At 48.3% G+C, this 22,357-nt stretch overlaps 1 protein-coding gene across 1 annotated transcript in view; it reads right to left on the bottom strand.

Moving 5' to 3' along the window:
• Positions 1-22,357, bottom strand: part of KSR2 (kinase suppressor of ras 2) — a 412,338-nt gene that overhangs the window by 71,345 nt on the left and 318,636 nt on the right. Inside the window, exons 8-10 of the mRNA XM_007455851.1 lie at positions 13,630-13,695; positions 10,604-10,730; positions 1,083-1,251 (exon numbers count right to left, since the gene is read on the bottom strand). Of these exons, the coding sequence (XP_007455913.1) occupies positions 1,083-1,251; positions 10,604-10,730; positions 13,630-13,695 (362 nt within the window). The remainder of the gene's footprint in view (positions 1-1,082; positions 1,252-10,603; positions 10,731-13,629; positions 13,696-22,357) is intronic.

The following is a 22,357-nucleotide window of genomic DNA, read 5'->3' as shown; positions in this document are numbered from 1 at the left end:
TTGTGGCTCACGGGCTCTAGAGCACAGGCTCAGTAGTTGTGGCTTGCAGGCTCTAGAGCGCAGGCTCCATAGTTGTGGCGCACGGGCTTAGCTGCTCTGTGGCATGTGGGATCTTCCCGGACCAGGGCTCGAACCCGTGTCCCCTGCATTGGCAGGCGGATTCTTAACCACTGCACCACCAGGGAAGCCCTAATTAGTTTAAATTTAAATAGCCATGCGTGATTAGTGGGTACCATGTTGAACAACACAGACCCAGACTTCGGTCCCAACTGGCCAAGCCAGACCTCATCCCGCCAGCCTCTGTCTTGAAGTCAGCTATGATGCTGCCAATATGGCTGAACTGGAAATGTCCCTGGGGCCCTAGAACAGCAAGTGGGCTGGGCTGGGCCCCGGAATGGGTAGGAAGACTCTTAGGTCTGGCCTGTCTAAGAGCAGAGAGAGAGCCCTTTCTTAAGCCCGAGAAGCCAAAGCATCACATGACGGCCTCTCCACCATCTCACAGCCCAGCACATAGTCTCAGGTCAGCAGCTGAGTGCCCTGGAGTTTGCGAGCTGGAAGACCCTTTGGAGTCCTCTCGTCCACCTATATCCTTTCAGAGCTGAGAAAACTGAAGTCAGAGGTCACAGGGCAGGGACATGAGAGAGCTGGATACTGAATATCGGACGCCAGCCCGCTCATTCAGAGCCCTGTCCTGATGTCTGGGGTAGGACTCAGAATGCAGCCCTGTTGCCAGTTTCAACTGATTTAGCTCATAAGATAACGGCCAGCTCCAGAGCCAATGGCTCCCCCTGTGACTCAGACTTACATGGAGACCCTGGGTTGCTGCTTCCCAAAAGACTGAGTCTCTATGAGTCCCTTTACCTCTCTGAGCCTCTGTTTCCTCATCTGTAAAATGGAGCTGATCGTACTTACGTTATGGCTACTCTAAAGATCAAATAAGGTAATATGTAGCAACTGCCCTGCATATGGCAAGACTCAGTCCATATGCTTCCAACTCATTGCCTTTATGCATGGACTCGTCCGGAAATGGCTCTGGCATGAACCCAGAGCTCCCCACTGTAGCTTCCCAAGCATGGAGGTACCTGGCAGGTTGAGGTTCTTCTGCTGCCTTGTGCACTGTGGAGAAGGGTGCAGGGGAGAAGGCGGCGTGGCGCTGGGAGGGAGTGGGGGCGCTGGCGAGGAGGGCGTGGAGGATGTTGTGGACGAGGGATTGCTGCTAGAGTCTGGCTGGTAAGGAACAGGGATGTGGTCCTGCAGGAAGAAAGTAGGGCAGGGGGCAGGGGCCGACAGAGAGGCAGAGACACAGCAGTGAGAGTGGGTTGCACAGGAAGAGACCCCACCCTGGCATCCACAGCATCTCTTCCGTTTTCCTCAACCACCAGATCCTTCCAAAGTCCCCCCACCTGCTTCATCATCCCCACCAGGTTGCATCCAGCTGTGGATGGAACAGCTTCTGGGGTCAAATTCCTGTCCACTGCTTGGAGCCCGGACTGAAAGGTTACCACATAATGAAAGCTATGTAGGCGACAGTCACGCTCCCTGTGCCTCTTTGATTTTGGAAAGTCCCACGCACAGGTGCCCAGAGTGTTCCTCCCATCCTAACGCCTCGCATCCTGAGTGTTTATTAAAGAATCAACGGCCTGACAGCTCAAGAGAGAGTGTGAGAGCAAGCCTGCAGCAACTTCCCTCGCATCTCAGTTGGAACCAGCAATGCCTCTTCCGGCCCTTGAAACTGCTCTAAAGTCAAGAGGAAGATAGAATCCATGTGTGCATCCTCAGAACGGCGCTGGTCAGGGATTTTGAAATGAGATCATCCTGGATTTGGGCGTGGGGGGCATTAAATCCAATGTCAAGTGTCCTTATAAGAAACAGAAAAGGAGAGACACACAGAGGAAAAGGTGATTTGAAGACAGGGGTAGACAGGGGACTGATGCTTCTAGAAGCCAAGAAATGCCAAGGATTGCCGGAGCCACCGAAAGTAAGGAGAGAGGCATGGAATGGATTCTCCCTCAGAGTCTCCAGAAAGAACCAACCCTGCCGACACCCCGATCTCAGACTTCTGCACTCCAGACTGTGAGAGAATGTCTTTTGTCTTAGCTACGCAGTTTGTGGTAATTTGTCTTAGCTACCCAGCATCCCCAGCAAACTCTTACAAGCAGAATCCAGAGTGAGGCAAACGCAGATTCAAAATCCCATGGCCACCTCTTCCCCTCGCATCCTGAACAAAATGATTAACCTCGCCATTCCTCAGTTTTGCCCACTATAAAATGGGAATAACACTAGCAAACCTCAGCATCCCAGAAAAGGGGTTCCTGCCTCTCAAAGCCAGCAGAGCTAAGAGTTCTCAGGGGAACCTTAATCTGTTCACTCACAGGATATGGATCACTTGGTCCCTGCATTACTCAGAGGTCCGCCGTTCAGCTTGGCTCCAGGTGCCCAAGGATGGTTTTGTGTGATCTGGTTATTAGTCAACAGGTGTGTTTACCTGCCAAACTCCAGAGCTGGTGTAGCAAACACCAACCAGCATATGAGGGTGGGGAGTGTGGGGTGGGGAACGGACATTCCCCATCTGGATGCCCAGTGGCATCCCGTGCTCAACCGGTGCTGTGCACGTCCCCCTCCCAGAGTCCACCCCACTCCCACGCGGTCACACTGCCTCCACATCAGTGACTTCCCCTCTGGGAGCTTCAGTCTCTCCCTGTCCTTCATGTGGGTGAAGAACACCCACTGTATGTGGATCTGTTGCGAAGTTTAACTAAGGTTATGTATGTACCTACACCCTGAGCACTGCACTGAGGCACTTTGCTATCAACAAACGGTAGTGATTATATTGATGACAGCGTTTACTTTTGCAATTAAGCTTTTTATTTGAGATAACTGCAGATTTGCATGTAGTTGTAGGAAATAATAGAGGGATCCCATGCATTCTTACTTAGTTTTTTCCAGTGATAACATCTTGCAAAACTACGGTACAATATCATGACCCGGACACTGAATTGATACAGTCAAGATAACAGAACATTTCCACCCCCAGAAGGGGCCCTCATGTTGCCCTTTTCTAACCACACCCACTGCCCCCTCTCTCCTCACCACCCCTCCCTCCCATCTTTTATCCCTGGCACCACTACCCTATTCTCCATTGCTATAATTTTGTCATTTCAAGAATGTTCTATAAATTGAATCATATAGTATGTAACCTTTTTGGATTGGCTTTTTTCACTCAGAATAGTTCTCTGGAGAGTCATCCAAGTTATTGCATGCATCGGTGGATTGTTCCTTTTTATTGTTGAGTGGTATTTCATGGTATGGATGTACCACAGTTTATTTGATCAACCATGCATTGAAGGACAGCTAGGTTGTTATCCTCTGTGGCTCTTGTGGATCAAACTCCTACAAACATTCCTTGGACAAAGTACTCCTATTCCAGGCAAGGTCATGCTCTAGTTCATTCCAGCCACCTTCCACGCAAGACCACCTTGGAGGTAATTCTGATCTGATTTTAGTAGAAAGGCATCAGGAAGCCAGCCTTCTCATTCTATCCTAATTTATCTAATGGTAATTAAATTTTAATGGCAATGGACATGTTAGTATAAGGAATAATATGGCAGTGACGTGTGGGCTAAGATTTACGTGGTTGGGCTGTGAAGGCCCCATACAGCCCAATGGGGCACAGGAGGTTTTTAAAGGAAGTTAGGGACTGTTCGTGTCAGTAGAGGGACATGGGGAAATGAAAGTCAGGCATCCACCCATCCTATCAACACTCTTCTTTGAACTTCTACTCACAGATTGGCAAATTTCTAGAAGTTTCCATAGATGCTCTGCAAACAAGTCATTATATCAGTTAAAAAAAGTATAAAGGTTTGTACTAAAAACAGCATCCCATTAGGAGGAACTGGCATATAGACTGTGCTCCAATGACACAGCATGTTTAATGAAAACATTGGTCCACTATGTACACATTCAGGCTTGACCTGGGCTTACGTCACTTCCTCTTCTCTCATCCCTACAATGACTGCCTTAGTCGCATCAAATGGTCGGTCCACAGTTCCCAACACAAACCAGGCTATTTCACATCTCCGAGGCTTGGAACATGTTGTTATTTCTACTTGGAATATCTGCCCTGTCTTGTCCAGTCTGCCTGGAAGATGCCTATTCTTTCTTCAAAGTCCAGATCAGACCGGCCCTCCTCTGAGAAGTTCCCCTGACCTCCCACTCCACCAGGTCAGCACATTGCTCGCTCCTGGTTCCAGCCCTCCTGGTACTAGTGCTGCCTGGTACTAGCTCACTTCTGGTACTAGCTCGCTCCTGGTACTAGCCCTGCCTGGTACTAGCCCTGCCTGGTACTAGCTCGCTCCTGGTACTAGCCCTGCCTGGTACTAGATCGCTCCTGGTACTAGCCCTGCCTGGTGCTAGCTCGCTCCTGGTACTAGCCCTGCCTGGTACTAGCTCGCTCCTGGTGCTAGCGCTGCCTGGTACTAGCTCGCTCCTGGTGCTAGTGCTGCCTGGTACTAGCTCGCTCCTGGTACTGGCTCACTCCTGGTGCTAGTGCTGCCTGGTACTAGCTCGCTCCTGGTGCTAGCGCTGCCTGGTACTAGCTCGCTCCTGGTACTAGCCCTGCCTGGTACTGGCCCCAGCTTCCGTTGAGGCTTCAACACAGTCACTTCTCGGCTTACTTACCTGTCTCATCCTCGAGGCTAGAAGCTCCCTATTCTCAGCCCTTAGCAATATGCCAGGAACAGTGTGGTCCCTCGAAAAATGTGTGATAGAGGAAAGAAAGAAATGAAGAGAGGGAGGGCTAAGGAGAAGGAGAGAGGGAAGGAGGAAAAGTTTTATCTCCTCGTACGAGACAGTGTCTTATTCATCTTGGCATCTGGAGAACTTAGCACAGAAACAAAAACATAGGAGGTGGCTAATAAATGCTATATGCATCAGTGAATGGAAAGGAAGGAGGGATGGAAGGAGAGATGAAGGGAGGGAAGGAGGAGCTGCTCTTATGAAGGAAACAGTTATGGCAGGAATTCAGTCTTTCTCATCTCCGAGGCTCAGGGCTGATGTGAATCAACAGAACCAGCAAAAGAGAAAGCTGCACATGGTGCCCACGTTGCCCAGCAGAACTGCTAAACAGGATGGGAAATTCCTTCCTTGGGCCAGACCCAGACCTGTGTCCCAATGGGAGCAGCAGCTGGAGGTTGTCTTCCAGCAGAGGGAAACTCAAACTCTACCAGATCATGAAGGGAAGGACTGATGGCATAATTCCTCTTTCTGAGCGCAGTGTAGATGTGAAAACTTCCTTCAGAGACCATCCAGTCCCACCCCTTTGTGCTACAGATGGGGACGCCGAGACTCAGAGATGGGATGTGACTTGCTGGAGTCATACAGAGGGTTAGTGGCCCAGGTCCCTGTCTCCAGCCCAGAAGCAGAAACAGAAGGTTGAACCAAGTAATAAGAAACTCACATCTGACTCTGAGAATCAAACAGAAGCATGTTCACCTCCCAGGTTCCCCCTTCACCCAGCTGTGCACTGATCTGAACATGCCAATGATGGTAACTCTCTCTCCCGTGGACTTTTCCGAAGGAAACCGTCCCCACCCTCCAACCCAACAGACTCTCCTAAACAGCCATACTTGTCTTGTGACTGCCATAGCCCACTCGCAACTCAAGACCATAGGTCACGGCATCATGACAGCTGGTCAGTGACCTATGATATGGAATAAACAGAGCAGGGCCAAGAGGAAGAACAGTGGAAAGCAGAGCAAAGGTGGAGCGGAGATGAGGTTCCAGGGAACAGAAGAGCCACGACAGGCCAGAAAACAAACTGGCTGGGGTTACAGGGAGTAGGAAGTCTATGGCCACAGAAGCAGTGATGGAGAGAAAAGACAAGAGGAGAGGATGGGGAGACCGGCCAACAGTACCAGACCAGAGGGCGCCCACAGATAGCAGCCCAGCCACCGTCATGATGGAGGGCCAGAACAGTGACCCATGGTCTTGCTGAGGGTCCAAGCAGCTGGCCTGAGCACAAGCCTGTCCTCCATGTCCAGTTTCATGAGACCTAGCTCCTCAACTGTGATTCCCCTTTCTCTTCTTGCTCCGTGTCCATCCTTCCCATAGACAACTCCCTGTGCTGAGCTAGCCGAGGTGAGCCTGTTCCTTGCAACCAACTGTAAAGGACAGCCAGCACACAGCCACTCCATACCCTGAGAAAACCATAATTCAAAAAGAGTCATGTACCACAATGTTCATTGCAGCTCTGTTTACAATAGCCAGGACATGGAAGCAACCTAAGTGTCCATCATCGGATGAATGGATAAAGAAGATGTGGCACCATGCCACGGAGCGGCTGGGCCCGTGAGTCATGGCTGCTGAGCCTGCGCGTCCAGAGCCTATGCTCCGCAGAGGGAGAGGCCACGGCAGTGAGAGGCCCGTGTAAGACAAAAGAAAAAAAAAAGAAAAAAAAGAAGATGTGGCACACATATGCAATGGAATATTACTCAGACATAAAAAGAAACGAAATTGAGCTATTTGTAATGAGGTGGATAGACCTAGAGTCCGTCATACAGAGTGAAGTGAGTCGGAAAGAGAAAGACAAATACCGTATGCTAACACATATATATGGAATTTAAGAAAAAAAAAATGTCATGAAGAGCCTAGGGGTAAAAACACAGGAATAAAGACACAGACCTACTGGAGAACGGACTTGAGGATATGGGGAGGGGGAAGGGTGAGCTGTGACAAAGCGAGAAAGAGGCACGGACATATATACACTACCAAACATAAGGTAGATAGCTAGTGGGAAGTGGCCGCATGGCACAGGGAGATCAGCTCGGTGCTTTGTGACCGCCTGGAAGGATGGGATAGGGAGGGTGGGAGGGAGGGAGACGCAAGAGGGAAGAGATATGGGAACATATGTATAACTGATTCACTTTGTTATAAAGCAGAAACTAACACACCGTTGTAAAGCAATTATACTCCAGTAAAGATGTGTAAAAAAAAAAAGAAAAAAAAAGCTTCCCTGCAGCAGGCAGATCTTCAGCTCCGGACACCACTGCAGATGGGACCTTTGATGCCTTGGTGCAGAAGCACAAACACTGTAGACTGGTCCCCTCAGGAGCGGCAGACGCTGCTGCTGCTTCTCCGCCCTCTTCCTCTTGCTCCTCTTCCCCCTCCTCCTCGTCTGTCTCCTTCATCGCCAAGCTCTTCCATGGCCTGAGGACCCAGCGCTGGGACTAAACTCCTGACATATAACACACGGCATCAAGTCCTCTCCACAACTCCAATACCATCTACTATTATAATGCCCACTTTACAGAGGGGAAAGTAAAGGCGGAAGGATCTTGCTCTGGTCACAGAGCATATGAAGAAACTGTTTCAAGCCCAGACCTTCTGACTCCAAAATGCACACTCAAATCATCTTCCTGGGTGAACAAGCTGGGCTCTTATGAACCTGGACTGACAGAGCTAGAAAAGAGAAGAGACAGAGAGCAATGAAAAGGAAATCTGCAGATCAAATTGGCTCAGAAATCTATTGCACTAACCGCATCATCGCCTGACAGAAAGAATCTGCGTGAAGCGAGTGAGAAGAGAAAGGGGAAACAATAACCCAGCTCTCTGATAGCTCCTGTCCACCTTCATGTCAAAGCCGCTTTCTAAATAGAGGTTAATTTATTTCTCTTATCAAATGCTCCTGATGGCAGACAAGCAGAACAATGTCACAGTCACCGATCTATCTGACCCATGTTTCTGTCCCATCTGACACCAAGAGGCTTGTTGCGTCTGTAAAGCCAGAGAGAAAGGTCTCGAGACGGCTCTGAGCCACTCACCCCTCAAGAGGTCACAAAGGACAGGATGGTTATAGGTGTGCCTGGTTACTTCCCAGGAGCCTCACCATTCAAGTCCCTTAAGCACCCCAGCCCCAGCGGTGGGGAGACCTACATCTTTTACAAATAACAAAGGAAAAGCAGACTCAGCCGGACATTATTATTGGATGCCCAAGATTTAAGCTGATAAAAATAGCTAGAATTTCCTGTCCGCTTACCATGTGCCAGAAACCTCTCCTAAGTGCCTTATGTTGATTATTTCATTTCATCCCCACAAAAACTCTCTGGGGTTGGTGCTCTGTTTGCTTACCAGGGGACATTTTCAAAAACGGTCACAAATTCCTTGGATTCTTCCCATTGACAAGTGAGATCACGGCTCCTCCCCTGAAATCTGAGTAGGCTTGTGACTGCTTCCCTCTGTAGAGTACAGCAGAACTGACACTGCCAGCCTTTGGCTAGAGACAAGCCAAGACAATGCATGGGCTTTTACATTGCTAGGTTATAAAAAGCCTTTGCAGCTTCCACCTTGTTTGCTAAGACAGTTGCTGTTCGAGCCCTGAGGTGCCATGTAAGAAGCCTGACTACCCTGAAGCAGCCATATTGTGAGGAAGCCCAAGGCACAAGGCAAGACCACATGTAGTTGCTCCCAATGAGCCTCTGTTGAGCTCAGCCTTTGACTCATTCCAGCACCAGATATGTGAGTGAAGGAGCCTCTCGATCAGGGGTTGGCAAACTTTTTCTTGAAATGGCTAAACCATCCTGTGGTTTAGGCTCTGTGAGCCAAGTGGTCTTTGTTGTAACTACTCAATTCTGCCCTTGAAGCATGAAAGCAGCCATAGAAAATATGGGTGTGGCTTGTTCCAGTATAATTTATTTCCCCGAAACAGGCAGTGGGCTGGATTTGGCCTGTAAACCATAGTTTGCCAATCCCTGTTCTGGATGATTCCAGCCCCCAGCTGCATGAGCTTTTCGCAGCTGGACATCATGAAGCAGAGACAAACCACCCCCACTGTACCCCTTTCCTAATCCCTGACCCACAGACTCCATGAGCATAATTAAAGAGCTGTTGGTGTCCATCACTAAGTTTGAGGTCGTTTGTTTATACAGCAGTGGATAACTGGAACATGCCCATATTACACACAGGAAAGCTGAGGCTCAGCGAAAGGTTCAGTTACTTGCCCGGAGTCTCAGAGTGAGTAAGTGGAGGCCCCAAGACTGGCTGCCAGGTCTGCCTGACTTCAGGGGCCAAGCTGCATCATCAAGTCCTAAGACAACGCCACAAGGAGACAGATGGTGAATGACTGAGATCCAGTAGTAAAAACGGTGGGTGACAGCATGAGAGAGAAAGAACACCTGGGGAGGTGTTCTTGTTGGGGAGGCCTGGAAAGGGAGGTCAGAGACGGAGAAAGGGACCAAATTGTGCATGGCCTTGCAGGCTGCAGTGAGGAGTTTGATTTGTTTCCTCCACGCAACAGAAAGCCACGGGATGGTTTTTAAGCAGAGGGTGGTGTGATTCAAATTACATTCATTAAGAATCACTCTGTCACGGGGAGGGGGAAGGGGAGGCTGGGACGAAGTGAGAGAGTGCCATGGACATATATACACTACCAAACGTAAAATAGATAGCTAGTGGGAAGCAGCTGCATGGGCACAGGGAGATCAGCTCGGTGCTTTGTGACCACCTAGAGGGGAGGGATTAGGGAGGGTGGGAGGGCGATGCAAGAGGGAGGAGATATGGGGATATATGTATACGTATAGCTGATTCACTTTGTTATAAAGCAGAAACTAACACACCATTGTAAAGCAATTATACTCCAATAAAGATGTTTAAAAAAAAAGTAAGAAAAAAAAAAAAGAATCATTCTGGCTGCTGTGTGGAGAGTGGATCGGGGTGGGAGAATGGCCCTCTCCAGCCTTATGCAGAGAAGGGAGAGTATGCCTTGCCGGCGAGAGGTCACACGGCCACCATGACACTCATCTGGGTCCTGAACACAGGCTGGTGACTTCCCACATGCTTGGATTGACCCACATTTTATCCACCTTCCATACAGTGCACGGAGGCACCGTAGGGCTTGAGAAATCACCTGTTGGCATATGTTACCTTTGCTCCTTCCGTGAGGTTGGAAGTGTCCCTGGGATCGCTTTGGTGCTCTTCCACCAACAGACCAAATGAAGGACATGGAAATCACGCTGGAAATTTCCAGGCCACATTGGCAAGAAAGAGGCACAGAGAAGCCCGCTGCTGACCACCGTCTGGGGACCAGCCAGAAGCCAACCAGGCTAGCTAGGGCTCAGAGCCTGTGGTCCCCACACAGATCCATCTACCCAGTCTCCAGCAGGAGCTCAGAAACAGACTCTTGTCCCTTGGTGGTTGGATTCAACAGATGCGTGAGAAAGCGCCAAACCATCTGCGAAGCTCATCCTGGCAGAGGATGATACATCTCACAGAGGAAAGAGGGCGGAGTCTGCACCACTAGGGACCCCTCTCAGGCTCTCTCCCATCCCTGCTGTGCCCCCATCAACACGCTCATTCATTCTCATTGCCAGGCGCCCTCTCTCTAAATTAGGTAGATTTCTGGCACACTCACTCTGCACTGATGGCTGGATGCCCCCCAGACTTTTCTAGACACAAACCACACAGAATGAGGAGAGCCTAGGTGGGCTGGGAAGTAAGGGCAATGCTCCCAGATCAATCTGCCCAGTCCTGTTCGAGAACCTTCCTCCCTCCTGCCCCTTGTCTGGCAGCGGCAGCCCCAGCACGCCCCTTCCCAACAGAACTCCAGTCTCACCTTGTTGATTTTGTTGGTCTTAGGGAGCGTCTGGCTGATGTGCAGGTCCGAATACCGGGGTGGCTTTCGTAGAGGGTTGTTGATGTCACACGGAACAGACTCTGTCCGGACTAACCTTGCGGGATCCGTAGGGGTAAAAACAGCGATGTGGGAATTTAAGTACCACTTTTGCTCTGTACTGTCACGTCAGGAGAGCAGAGCTCTGACCCCACCTCAAAGGCCCGCCCCCAAGACTGGAAGGGAATTCCCTAAAAATGATAGTCACTGTGTTATGTCATGATACTGGGACACTTTTCCCACTATCTGCGTTCTTTGTGGTTTCTAAAATGTTTGTGTTGTCAATATATGGCTTTTGACGATTAAAAATTATTACAATGAAACTGAAGCTTTCGGAGTTTTTTCCTCCGATACCATAATTGTTTCACATTGGCGTTCATTTCAGAATTGAACCTCCTTTGAAAGACAAGAGGCTCCTGATTTCTCAGGGGCTGTCATCAGTCGACAAGCTCATTGTGCCCACCTGTCCCTCCCGCATCTAAGCTTGTGTGTTAGGATCATCTTGGGTCACCTGTGGGATTTCTCAGGCCCGAGCAGTCTGTAGCAGGTCAAAATACATTTCTGCTAAACAAGGTCACCATGGATCCCTGAAGGAAAGTCTCAGCTTCCCAGCTTCCCCTCTGCATCATCCCTAAAGGCACAAAGCTAGGCACACAGGCAATGCTAAATAAATGTGTCCTGATCCAAACCACATCACCTGAGCCCCTCTCCCTGTTACCCCTCTGTTACTTACTATTTACAGGGACCACCAGGAGGGGCAGAGCAAGAAGCTTGCATTCAAATGTGATGCCTGGTAATGTCACTTGTTAGCTGTTTTTTATTGTGGGGCTGCGGGTGTTCGTGGAAAAGTTAAAGCTTTGGACTGACCCAGGGGGTTAATTTCTCTCTTAAGCCTGGGCTGCCATCACCATGGAAACCAACTATATTTTCAACTTCCTACCAAAGCAGGGTGGGTAGAACAAGAAGCTGGTGGACCTCTGGAAAGTTCCGTTTGCTTCGTGTGTACAGGCACCTGCCGCCTTTGAGTGAAGGGGGCATCCTGAAGGTGGGTGGGAGGGAGCCCTTCTTCCGATGTCAGTGTCTGAGAGTGGGTCGCCTCCCAGCAGGCTGGTCCTGGTCTCCATGTGGGAGTCGGGCTCCAGCAGAGACCACAGTGGAGGGGAGTCCGGTGGGAGGCGATTTCCTCGACAAAGCTGACCCAAGACAAGGGCTCAGGAGTGGTGAGAATTCAGGTTTAAGATAGCCTCACGGCGTGTATACAGTTGTTCAAGGAACAGATGGTTCTTAATTAAGGATATGAGGTGGGAAGGGGCAAGAGAAAGGAGCTGAAGACCTTTCCTTCTCTTGCAATCTTCTCTCCTCGTGGAGGAAAGCGATGCAGAGATCATCGAAAACTGATGGCGCATTGGCTCTGGAAGACGCGCCCGCACTTTTTGGCTGAAATCTACCTCCTTCTCTAAGTTTCCCTTGGGTTCATTCGAGACCAGGGTAGAGTCCCCTGAGCCTACGCTGACCCGAGGCCAGAAGGGCTGGGAGGGGTGGCAGACGACGAGGATTAGTGAGTTGTGTTCCCCAGAGTTGGCACTAGGCCTCCATCCAACCTATATAGGTGGGGGGTGGCAGGGAGGGCGCCGGCAAGAACTTTAACAATTTTAATAAGTTGTTAACATTGAAAAATAAGTATACGGCACATAAAACTATTGGGGCTTTTCTTTGAAACATGAGAAACGCTACAATGCAGGTCCACACTGCTGGGGTGACCATCCTCTCTAGATGGCGCCTGGCTCTCTCTCCACTTTGCACGGCCCCGCCTGGCCAGCGGCTCTCATTTAGAGTACCTGGCAGGCATCTGAGTCTGCAACTTCTCCTCTAGAGCAGTGCTTCTTTAGAGAGTAGAGAAGTTGCCAGTAGAAGCTGCTTAAAATGCATGATCTGGAGCAAGGCCAGAAGTTGTGCATTTCTAACAAGCTCCCGGGCGATTCCCGTTTTGCTGCTGGCCCACGTACCACCGCTGGAAGAGCAAGCGTCTGGACTAGTGATGTCCAGTGGAACTTTCTGCAATGATGAATGTGTTCTGTATCTGTACTATCCAATATGGTAGCCACGTGTGGCTATGGAGCCCGTGAAATGTGGCTGGTGTGACAGAGTAATTACATTTTTATTTTTATTTCATTGTAATACATCTAAATTTAAATAGATATGGCTGGTAGCTACTGTATTGAACAGCACAGGCCTACAGGATCCTCTGGTGGGTGAAGTGCAGTGTGGGTAATGGAGTCTGGGGATAACTACCCCACAGGCCAGGAACTGCGGGAACTATTCTGAAAGCTGGGCTGCAAGGCCTCCAACTGAATCCCTAGCAGACAGGGAAAACCTTTCCTTCTCACTAAATTGGTCTAGCTCTTGCCTGGTAGGAGGCTGGTAGTGGCTTCCCAGAGGTAGCGGCTGGCTCCCTGCCTAGACAGGTTGGCCCAGACACTCCCAGGGCCCCAGGAGATGGAACACGGATGGCCCAAGCCAACAGGCCCGAGCAAGACCCCTCCCTATGCCTACTTCTGCAGGGCCAATTGACCGAGTCTGAAGAGAACATAACGGAAAAACACTCAGCTAGGACTCTTTTCAAGTGGGAAGGGAAAGGAATGGGATTGGGGGAAAGAGAGGACAGTAAAAGTTAGGAAAGAGGACAAGGACGAGAGAAAAAGACTTAGGGAGGGGTCGATGAATCTGCGGGCTAAAGTATCAGGGAGACCAGAATGGGGACAAAGAATAGGGAGAACAGGCATGGGAGGTGGATTAAGGAGACAGATGTCAGGAGGAAGGGTGTCAGAGGGAAAGAAATGAGACAGGCAAGGATCAAGGGTCAAGGGGTATCCAGAGGTGAGCTGGATGGGACAGCTATCTCAGAAGGCCTGCAGGAGCCCCCCGCCCCCGACCCCAACCCCAGGGCAGTAAGTGTTAAATACTTACCTCCTCGGTGGATGATCAGAAGATGACAGGGTGGGGCTTCTTTGGTGCATTTGTTGTGGCACTTTAACCTGAGAGAGAGAGAAAAAGCGAGAAGGATGGATAGATGGATAGATGGATGGATGGATGGATGGATGTTTAGACGGATTGGTGGATGGATGGGTAGATGGATGGGTGGGTGGATGTATGGTTGGGTAGATGGATGGGTGGATGGGACACGCCAATGGTTCAGAAAGCTCTGGGTGCTGTGGATACCAAGACATGAGACGAGATAGGGCAGCTACTGTAAAGGCATACCCTTGGAACCTAGGAACTTAACTCTGGAGAGAGTTTGCTGCCATCCCACACTCACGGGTCAGTCCTGGGTCGTCCAAGGGCTGGTAGCAACTGTCTCACCAACAGTGCCCACTTGGACTTCATGCTTTGAAAGACATTGTTATCTATCAGTCTATGTTTATCATCATCATCATCATCATTCAACCCTAATAATCATCACCAGCTTACTTGAAGACTCATTTGCCAGGCATTGCACTAAACATTCTATAGATGCTATGTCATTAGATCTTTATAACACCGTCATGAAATAGGTATTATTCTTCTTCCCATTTTACAGATGGAAAAACTGAGATTAACTGACTTGTCGTGGCAGAAACCCTGGGTCAGTGGTGCCAGAGGTGGCATCATTTTTTCTTAAAGGCTCATGCTATAGGAGACAGCCAACCAAAGCTTCCAGTTAGGATGAGATCAGTAACAGGTATTAAGTTTTAGAGGTATTAAGTTTAAGAGTTTAGAGTCAAAATGTCTTCCTTTGAGACAAATCCAAGATGTCACCTTGCTCTTCCCCACACCGTTGTCAGACTTCAAAAGGGTACTATGACCTTGCTCTATCCTTTTCTTTTGGAATTTTACATCTGAAGGGTGGATACACACTGCAGCGGATGCTGTCAATGCTCCATACATATCCTTTTGGATTCCCTTACTATTTCTGTGTGCACCAGCTTAACTTCCAACGGCCAACATCTTTGCCAGAAGGCTACCCTCAGCCTGCTTAGAGGTTTATTATCAAAGTACTCTACACAGAGAAGTGGGACCTTTAGATGTGTCCTTCACTCTCTTCCCCTCTAGGGATTTGACAGATATCTTTAATGGAATGGTTTGGACGTCCAGACATGGACTTGACATTGACTCAGTTAGTCTAGCTCAGTGGTTCTCAAAGTGGAGTCTCCAGACTAGCAGCAGAAGCACCAGGTGAGAACTTTCCAGAAATGCAACTTCAGGGCTCCAGCCCAGATGTGATGAATCAAAGACTCTGGAGCTGAGATGCAGTAGCCTGCTTTACCAAGCCCTCCAGATGAGTCTGACGGTAGGTGCTGAGGCATGAGAACCACTGGTCTAGTTGATGGCTTTGGAATGTCTGTGCACATTTCCCCAATTTTCCTTGTGTTCAGTCTTTTATGGTCCTAACAGGGCCCTGAATTCCTCTATGATATGGAAAACTTAGATCTGGGGCTCCCAGGGGTGCAGGGGGGAAGCCAGGAGGGATGTGGGCACCATGAAACAATTGCATAGTGAGAACGTTAGTCCATCTCAATTCTCCTTCACTCTGACTGCATCAGGGGGGTTTCTTGTGCTAAGACGTCTTTACGTCTCTCTGCCATGTGCTAACCTCAGTCCCAGATTTGGACAGGCAACAGTATTCACAGGGAATTTTAATAAATTTATTTTTCCATTTGGATGTCTATTTATTTCTGGTCACCTTATTTTAACGGCAAGTGATGCTGATTCTCCATTCATGATTATAAGATACATCTTCACCTGTAAATAAATTTGCTTTAAGTGAAAAAGGGCTACAAATGGTAAGTGAATAAATGTAGGGCTGCTACATGAATAGGACAAAATCAAGACAGGGTGGTGAGTGAATGGCTGAGTTAGGTTGGGAAAAGTTGGCTGAGACAATGTGGAATCTTCAAAAAGAGGTGACAGCTCTTGGCACCCGAAGTCTAAGAGGGCTGGAAACATTAGGAGGTACCCTTGGTCACAAATGTCATGAAGACCACGTGACTCTGAAAAAAACAAGAGCTAACACTTATGCAGTGTTTACAATGTACCAGGCAATGCTCTCAGTGCTTTACACGATTTACTTAATCCTTGTAACAGCCCTAAAAAGTAGGAACTTTTGTTATCCCCATTTTACAGAATGAGAAACTGAGGCTCAGCAAATTTGGATGACTTGCCCAAGGTCGACTAGTCAAGTAAGAGGTCTCAAGTCCAGCTCTAGTTCTGTTAGATGCCTCCAAAGCCTCCATTCTTCTTGCTTTACATCTTGGGGGTGGAGGTGAGTAAAGGGGAAGGTTCCTGTGGTCTATAAGCAGCTGAGTCAAAATGTCCCTTTTTTTTGAGCCTGTCACCTTGCTCTTCCCCCTACAGTTGCCTGACTTCACAAGGCAATAAAAATCCCAGGTTACTGCAAACTGGCTTTGTCTTTTTCTTTTCTAAGGCCCCCAGACTCAGACCTATAGAGAAGGGAAGACCTGCTGAGTGTGAAATTAGCCTTTAATTCATTCTACATACACTTAAACTAGGTCTACTGGACCCCAGGTCCTGGGGACACAGTGATCACCCAGATGAAGCCCCTATGTTTATGGGGAGGGTTAATAAACTCATAAACAAGTATCAGATAATTGCCTGTGTGGTAAGATGGTGAACAAAATAATACAGGGAAATGGGATGGAGAGTGACAGGAGTGGGAGGGGGAAGGGCTCCAGTGGCACAAAGGTTGGGGGGCAAAATCAAGCCTCGTGGGTTCAGGGGTCAGAAGTTAAAGGCTGATGAGGCTGAAGTGAAGAGAACCAGAGTGAAGGGAAGACTTGAGGAAGGGGAGGTGGACAGGACCCCGGGGCCCCAGCAAGGAGTCTGTATTTGATTCTACAAACACCGGGAAGCCTCTGGAGGAACTGGATGACTGTGACTTGGTCAGATGGACGGTTGGGAAGCCCTGGTTGGGGAGACTGCTGACGCCAAGTGATAGTTGAACCAAGAAGTGTCTGCACTCTCTCCTGTTTGAACTAGCTCAATTCTGCCAGGAAGCTTCCAGAAAGAGGCTGCTCCTTTCTGCCAGCCCCACCTAGGAGTCTCCTTGAACAATCCCACCTGGAAGCTGACGAGCAGATGTGAAGCAGCCCGTTCCCAATTGTGGGCAGCACCGCAGAGTGAGGGAAAGCAGCTGAACGTCACCTTCGGACAACATCCGTATCAGGACAAGGCAGCTGAGACCACCAGTGACCTCAGCCGTCTCCTGCCTCCCCCTGGCGCTTTCCTCTCTGTCTCTCACAGTAAGGGAGCAGCCCTCCTCCACCTCTGGCTGAAGGGTGGGAGATGGAACTCTCATCCTTCCAGCCAGGGCTTCAGAGGGCAGCGCCAGGCTCTGGAGCACAGCCAGTGCCGTTGCAGACACCCCAAGAGAGCGCTCTCCGATGCCCAGACACAAACTTGGCACAGAGGTTCACATGTCTAGAACTAGACCTAGAGCCCACACATCCAGGACCTGCTGATCCAGCCAGCAGGATTAGCTTAGAGCTGAAGTCACCCAGACCCTGGAGGGGAGGCGGTACAGGGACTGAGGCCAGACTTGTGCGTGTCCCACTTACAAAGAATCATTTTTCCAGCAGGAAACACGCATGATTCCACCCCAATTAGACTTTTCCTTTTCACTGCCCATGAAAGAAAAGAGCTACTAGCATGCAATTTGTCGGTAAACCCCCTGCTTCAGAATCAGATTCCCAAGGCATACTCTCTTGGGTTCTGACTCAGGAAGTGCTGGGAATGTGAGTTTTCAGCAAGTGCACGTCACAGCTCAAGGACCACAGTAGAAGAAGGATATATTCTACTTCCCAGATGAGAGGTGTCTGGATGCCTAAATCTTCCAGAAGGCAGGGTCCTCCCCCCTCCACACCCCCACCAAAAAATAAATAAATAAATAAGAGGAAGTGGTGTCAGGATAATATACAGAACAAACCTGAGTTCAAAGTCTGACACCACTTCCTGGCTGTGACAAGCTGGGGAAGTCACTGACCCGCTCTGAGCCTCAGTTTCCTCATCTGTAAAGTGGGGACAACCTAAATGTCTATTGACAGGCAAATGGATAAAGAAGATGTGGCACATATATACAATGGAATATCACTCAGACATAAAAAAGTAACGAAATTGAATTATTTGTAGTGAGGTGGATGGATTTAGAGTCTGTCATACAGAGTGAAGTAAGTCAGAAAGAGAAAAACAAATACCGTATGCTAACACATATAATATATGGAATCTAGAAAAATGGTACTGATGAACCTAGTGGTAGGGCAGGAATAAAGATGCAGACGTTAAGAATGGACTTGAGGTCACGGGCGGGAAGGGGAGCTGGGACGTAGTGAGAGAGTGGCATGGACATACATACACTACCAAATGTAAAATGGATGGCTGGTGGGAAGCTGCTGCATAGCGTGAGAGATCAGCTCGGTGCTTTGTGACGACCTGGAGGGGTGGGATAGGGAGGGTGGGAGGGAGACACAAGAGGGAGGGGATATGGGGATATATGTGTGCATATAGCTGATTTACTTTGTTGTACGGCAGAAAGTAACACAACATTGTGAAGCAATTATATTCCAATAAAGCGGTATAAAAAAAAAAAGTGGGGATGATCATAGCATCTGTCTCATAGGGTGGCAGAGGAGATTAACGATACGACAGAAGTAAGGTGCCCAGGACGAGCACCTGAAGTTTCAGGTACTCTCGTTTTTATTGTGGGAGTTGTCGCTTCTACTGCTAGTTGATGCAGTGTTCCACAAGCCCCTAAGACCCTCTGCTGGAGGACTTTCTCTGGCTGGGAATGTGGGCTGGCTGGACTGCCTGGGGCCCTGAAAGAACCCCGGGTGGGAGCTGGTTGACGGACCGCCCAGTACCCTCTCCCTTGGGGTGTGTCGATGTGGGGCTGGACCCCAGGTGCCCATAGCCGCCACCCACTCTTCCAGGACCCAGGACAGGCTGCCTTTCTTCCCCTCCCTGTCTCGCTCCCCTACTCCCCTGCTGGTGTGGCCCGGGATCACTTCTCAAAGAAACCATGTGCCCTCAAATCCCTGTCTCAAAGTCTGTAGAAACAGGGGAGCCCAACTAAGACACCACGATTATTAAAGGAGGTTCAGAACAGCGACATGGTCTGTCCCAAAGTTCTCACACCAAAACCAAGTCCTCTGTTCCCTGTCCCTTGTGTGTCCCTTGAGCCCAGGAGTTTGGTCCTCCTTGCGCTCCGTTCCACATGGAGGAAAAGGGAGGGGGGGGCAGGACACAGCTGACCACCCTGGACAAACCTCCATACCAGACGTGGTCCAGAGGAGCACCATGAGTTAGGATGGTGGCTCTGATCAACTCCAGGTACCAGGGAAAGGTCGTTTGTGGTTCCAGAAGTGGTGAAAAGCCTGGGCTTCGGAATCCAGCCAACCTGAGCTTGAATCTACCCTTTCCAGACTAAGGGGACGTCCGTCTGCTTTGTTAAGTTCCGGGTTCCTCACCTGCAAAACTGCCATGAGGATCCAGTGAGAAAATGCCTAAGTGGTGCCCACCTGGGCAGCAAATAAGTCAGTGTCTCTGCAGGCAGGGCTAAGGCACACTTGAGGGCACACGGGGAATGCCATGCGAGCCTCAGACAGCTTGGAAACTTGGAAAGGGTTTATTTAAAACTTTCATGGAAAAGAGTTTATTTTTTTCAAATTCAAAGGCTAACAGGACAAGCTTCAGTTATCAAGAAAAGTTGCTTATGTGGGATATCTCATTCTCCAAAGGAGCTGCTGGCCGAATGAGACATCCTCTCTATCTGAAAATTAAATACGTGAATTTATCTTGGGGGCAGGATCTGGGTCTTCCTCATCTTTGCAGCAACCTTCCCTACCCTGCCTTCAGTGCCTGGTCTGGTGGCTGGTGCATGATACATGCTGAACAGATATTGGAGAGGTGGAGGGAGAGAGGAGGAGAGAAAGAAAAAGGAAGGCAAGCCCAGCAGCAGGGAAAGTCCATCGAATGCTCCTCATGTGGGGCCCTTAATAGTCTCCATCAATTTTTTAAAATGATTTCTATTTCTTATAAATTGTATCCCTTGCAGAGTGTGAAGTGCAAACACGTCCCCTTCAGCATTCCCTTCCTTCTGCCCTCCTTCCTTCCCAACAGGGAGGTGGGGGGCAGGGGTCTGACCACAGGCAAACTAGACTTACATGGATCTTGCCTGGGAACCGCGGGGACAAACGGCCCCTTTTATGAGCAGCTCTGCCATTTCCTTAATGGATTTGTCCTGGCGCCCCGGCGGCCCCATGGAGCAGACGCAAGCCTGGAGACCGGTGTGAGGCTGGAATCAAGAAGGGCGGCCTTCCTGGAGGAGGGGCCCCCAAGACCCTTGCTGGTGAACACAGTCACGTTCATTTCAAAAGGTTCGTGGGGAATTCTAACCAGTTTATGAAAAGTTTGCTCCAAGCAGCCCAAATCCCTGGTCCTTTCTCTCATCTCACGCCAGCTCACGTTGCAACCCACCTGAGAAGGCACCACCTTTCCTTTCGGAGTGCAAATGGGGTGTTTTAAAAACCTGGCCCCCGATATCCAATTAAGGAAACGTTAAGCAAACACCAATTTGGGGCCAGGCACTCTTACATAACCCTGTACAACAATCCCATGAGCAATGGATAATGCTGCACCCGTGCCCGTTTTAAAGTCAAAAAGACCGAGGCTCAGGAAGCAGCCCAATCATACAGATATTAAATGGCAGAGTCAGGATAACTATTCATTCATGCACGCAAAAAACATCATCGCCTTCCTCCTCATGTCAGGTGCTGTGAGAGGCACTGGGGGTGTATAATAAAATAAGACAAGAATTCTTTCTTTAACAATCTTTCTTAGAATCATCTAGAAAGGAGTTTACTACCTAGATGGGTATATAAAGCCATCTCTTGTCCTTTCAAACATGAACATCTCTCCACTCATCCCATCACCTCAAAGTTGCCTCCTAATAGGAACATACATATCAATAATTACCTTAAATGTAAATGGATTAAATGCTCCAACCAAAAGACACAGACTGGCTGAAAGGATACAAAACAAGACCCATATATATGTTGTCTACAAGAGACCCACTTCAGACCTAGGGACACATACAGACTGAAAGTGAGGGGATGGAAAAACATATTCCATGCAAATGGAAATTTAAAAAAGCTGGAGTAGCAATTCTCATATCAGACAAAATAGACTTTAAAATAAAGACTATTAGAAGAGACAAAGAAGGATACTACATAATGATCAAGGGATCGATCCAAAAAGAGACCCACTTCAGACCCTAGGGACACATACAGACTGAAAGTGAGGGGATGGAAAAACATATTCCATGCAAATGGAAATTTAAAAAAGCTGGAGTAGCAATTCTCATATCAGACAAAATAGACTTTAAAATAAAGACTATTAGAAGAGACAAAGAAGGATACTACATAATGATCAAGGGATCGATCCAAGAAGAAGATGTAACAATTGTAAATATTTATGCACCCAACATAGGAGCACATCAATACATAAGGCAAATACTAACAGCCATAAAAGGGGAAATCGACAGTAACACAATCATAGTAGGGGACTTTAACACCCCACTTTCACCAATGGACAGATCATCCAAAATGAAAATAAATAAGGAAACACAAGCTTTAAATGATACATTAAACAAGATGGACTTAATTGATATTTATAGGACATTCCATCCAAAAACAACAGAATACACTTTCTTCTCAAGTGGTCATGGAATGTCCCCCAGGATAGATCATATCTTGGGTCACAAATCAAGCCTTGGTAAATTTAGAAAAATTGAAATCATATCAAGTATCTTTTCCAGCCACAACGCTATGAGACTAGATACCAATTACAGGGAAAAAAATCTGTAAAAAATACAAACACATGGAGGCTAAAACAATACACTACTTAATAACCCAGAGATCACTGAAGAAATCAAAGAGGAAATCAAAAAATACCTAGAAACAAATGACAATGGAGACATGACAACCCAAAACCTATGGGATGCAGCAAAAGCAGTTCTAAGAGGGAAGTTTATAGCAATACAATCCTACCTTAAGAAACAAGAAACATCTCAAATAAACTGTCTAACCTTGCACCTAAAGCAGTTAGAGAAAGAAGAACAAAAAAGCGCCAAAGTTAGCAGAAGGAAAGAAATCATAAATATCAGATCAGAAATAAATGAAAAAGAAGGAAACAATAGCAAAGATCAATAAAACTAAAAGCTGGTTCTTTGAGAAGATAAACAAAATTGATAAACCATTAGCCAGACTCATCAAGAAAAAGAGGGAGAGGACTCAGATCAATAGAATTAGAAATGATAAAGGAGAAGTAACAAGGGACACTGCAGAAATACAAAGGATCATGAGAGATTACTACAAGCAACTGTATGCCACTAAAATGGACAACCTGGAAGAAGTGGACAAATTCTTAGAAATGCACAAGCTTCCCAGACTGAACCAGGAAGAAATAGAAAATATGAACAGACCAATCACAAGCACTGAAATTGAAACTGTGATTAAAAATCTTCCAACAAACAAAAGCCCAGGACCAGATGGCTTCACAGGTGAATTCTATCAAACATATTGAGAAGAGCTAACACCTGTCCTTCGCAAACTCTTCCAAAATACAGCAGAGGGAGGAACACTCCCAAAC

This window comes from Lipotes vexillifer, unplaced genomic scaffold (assembly GCF_000442215.2).
Source record: "Lipotes vexillifer unplaced genomic scaffold, Lipotes_vexillifer_v1.1 scaffold970, whole genome shotgun sequence".
NCBI classification, from domain to species: Eukaryota; Metazoa; Chordata; class Mammalia; order Artiodactyla; family Lipotidae; genus Lipotes; species Lipotes vexillifer.
Note: the sequence above shows the minus strand (reverse complement) of the source record. Positions and strands in the feature narration are given on the sequence as shown.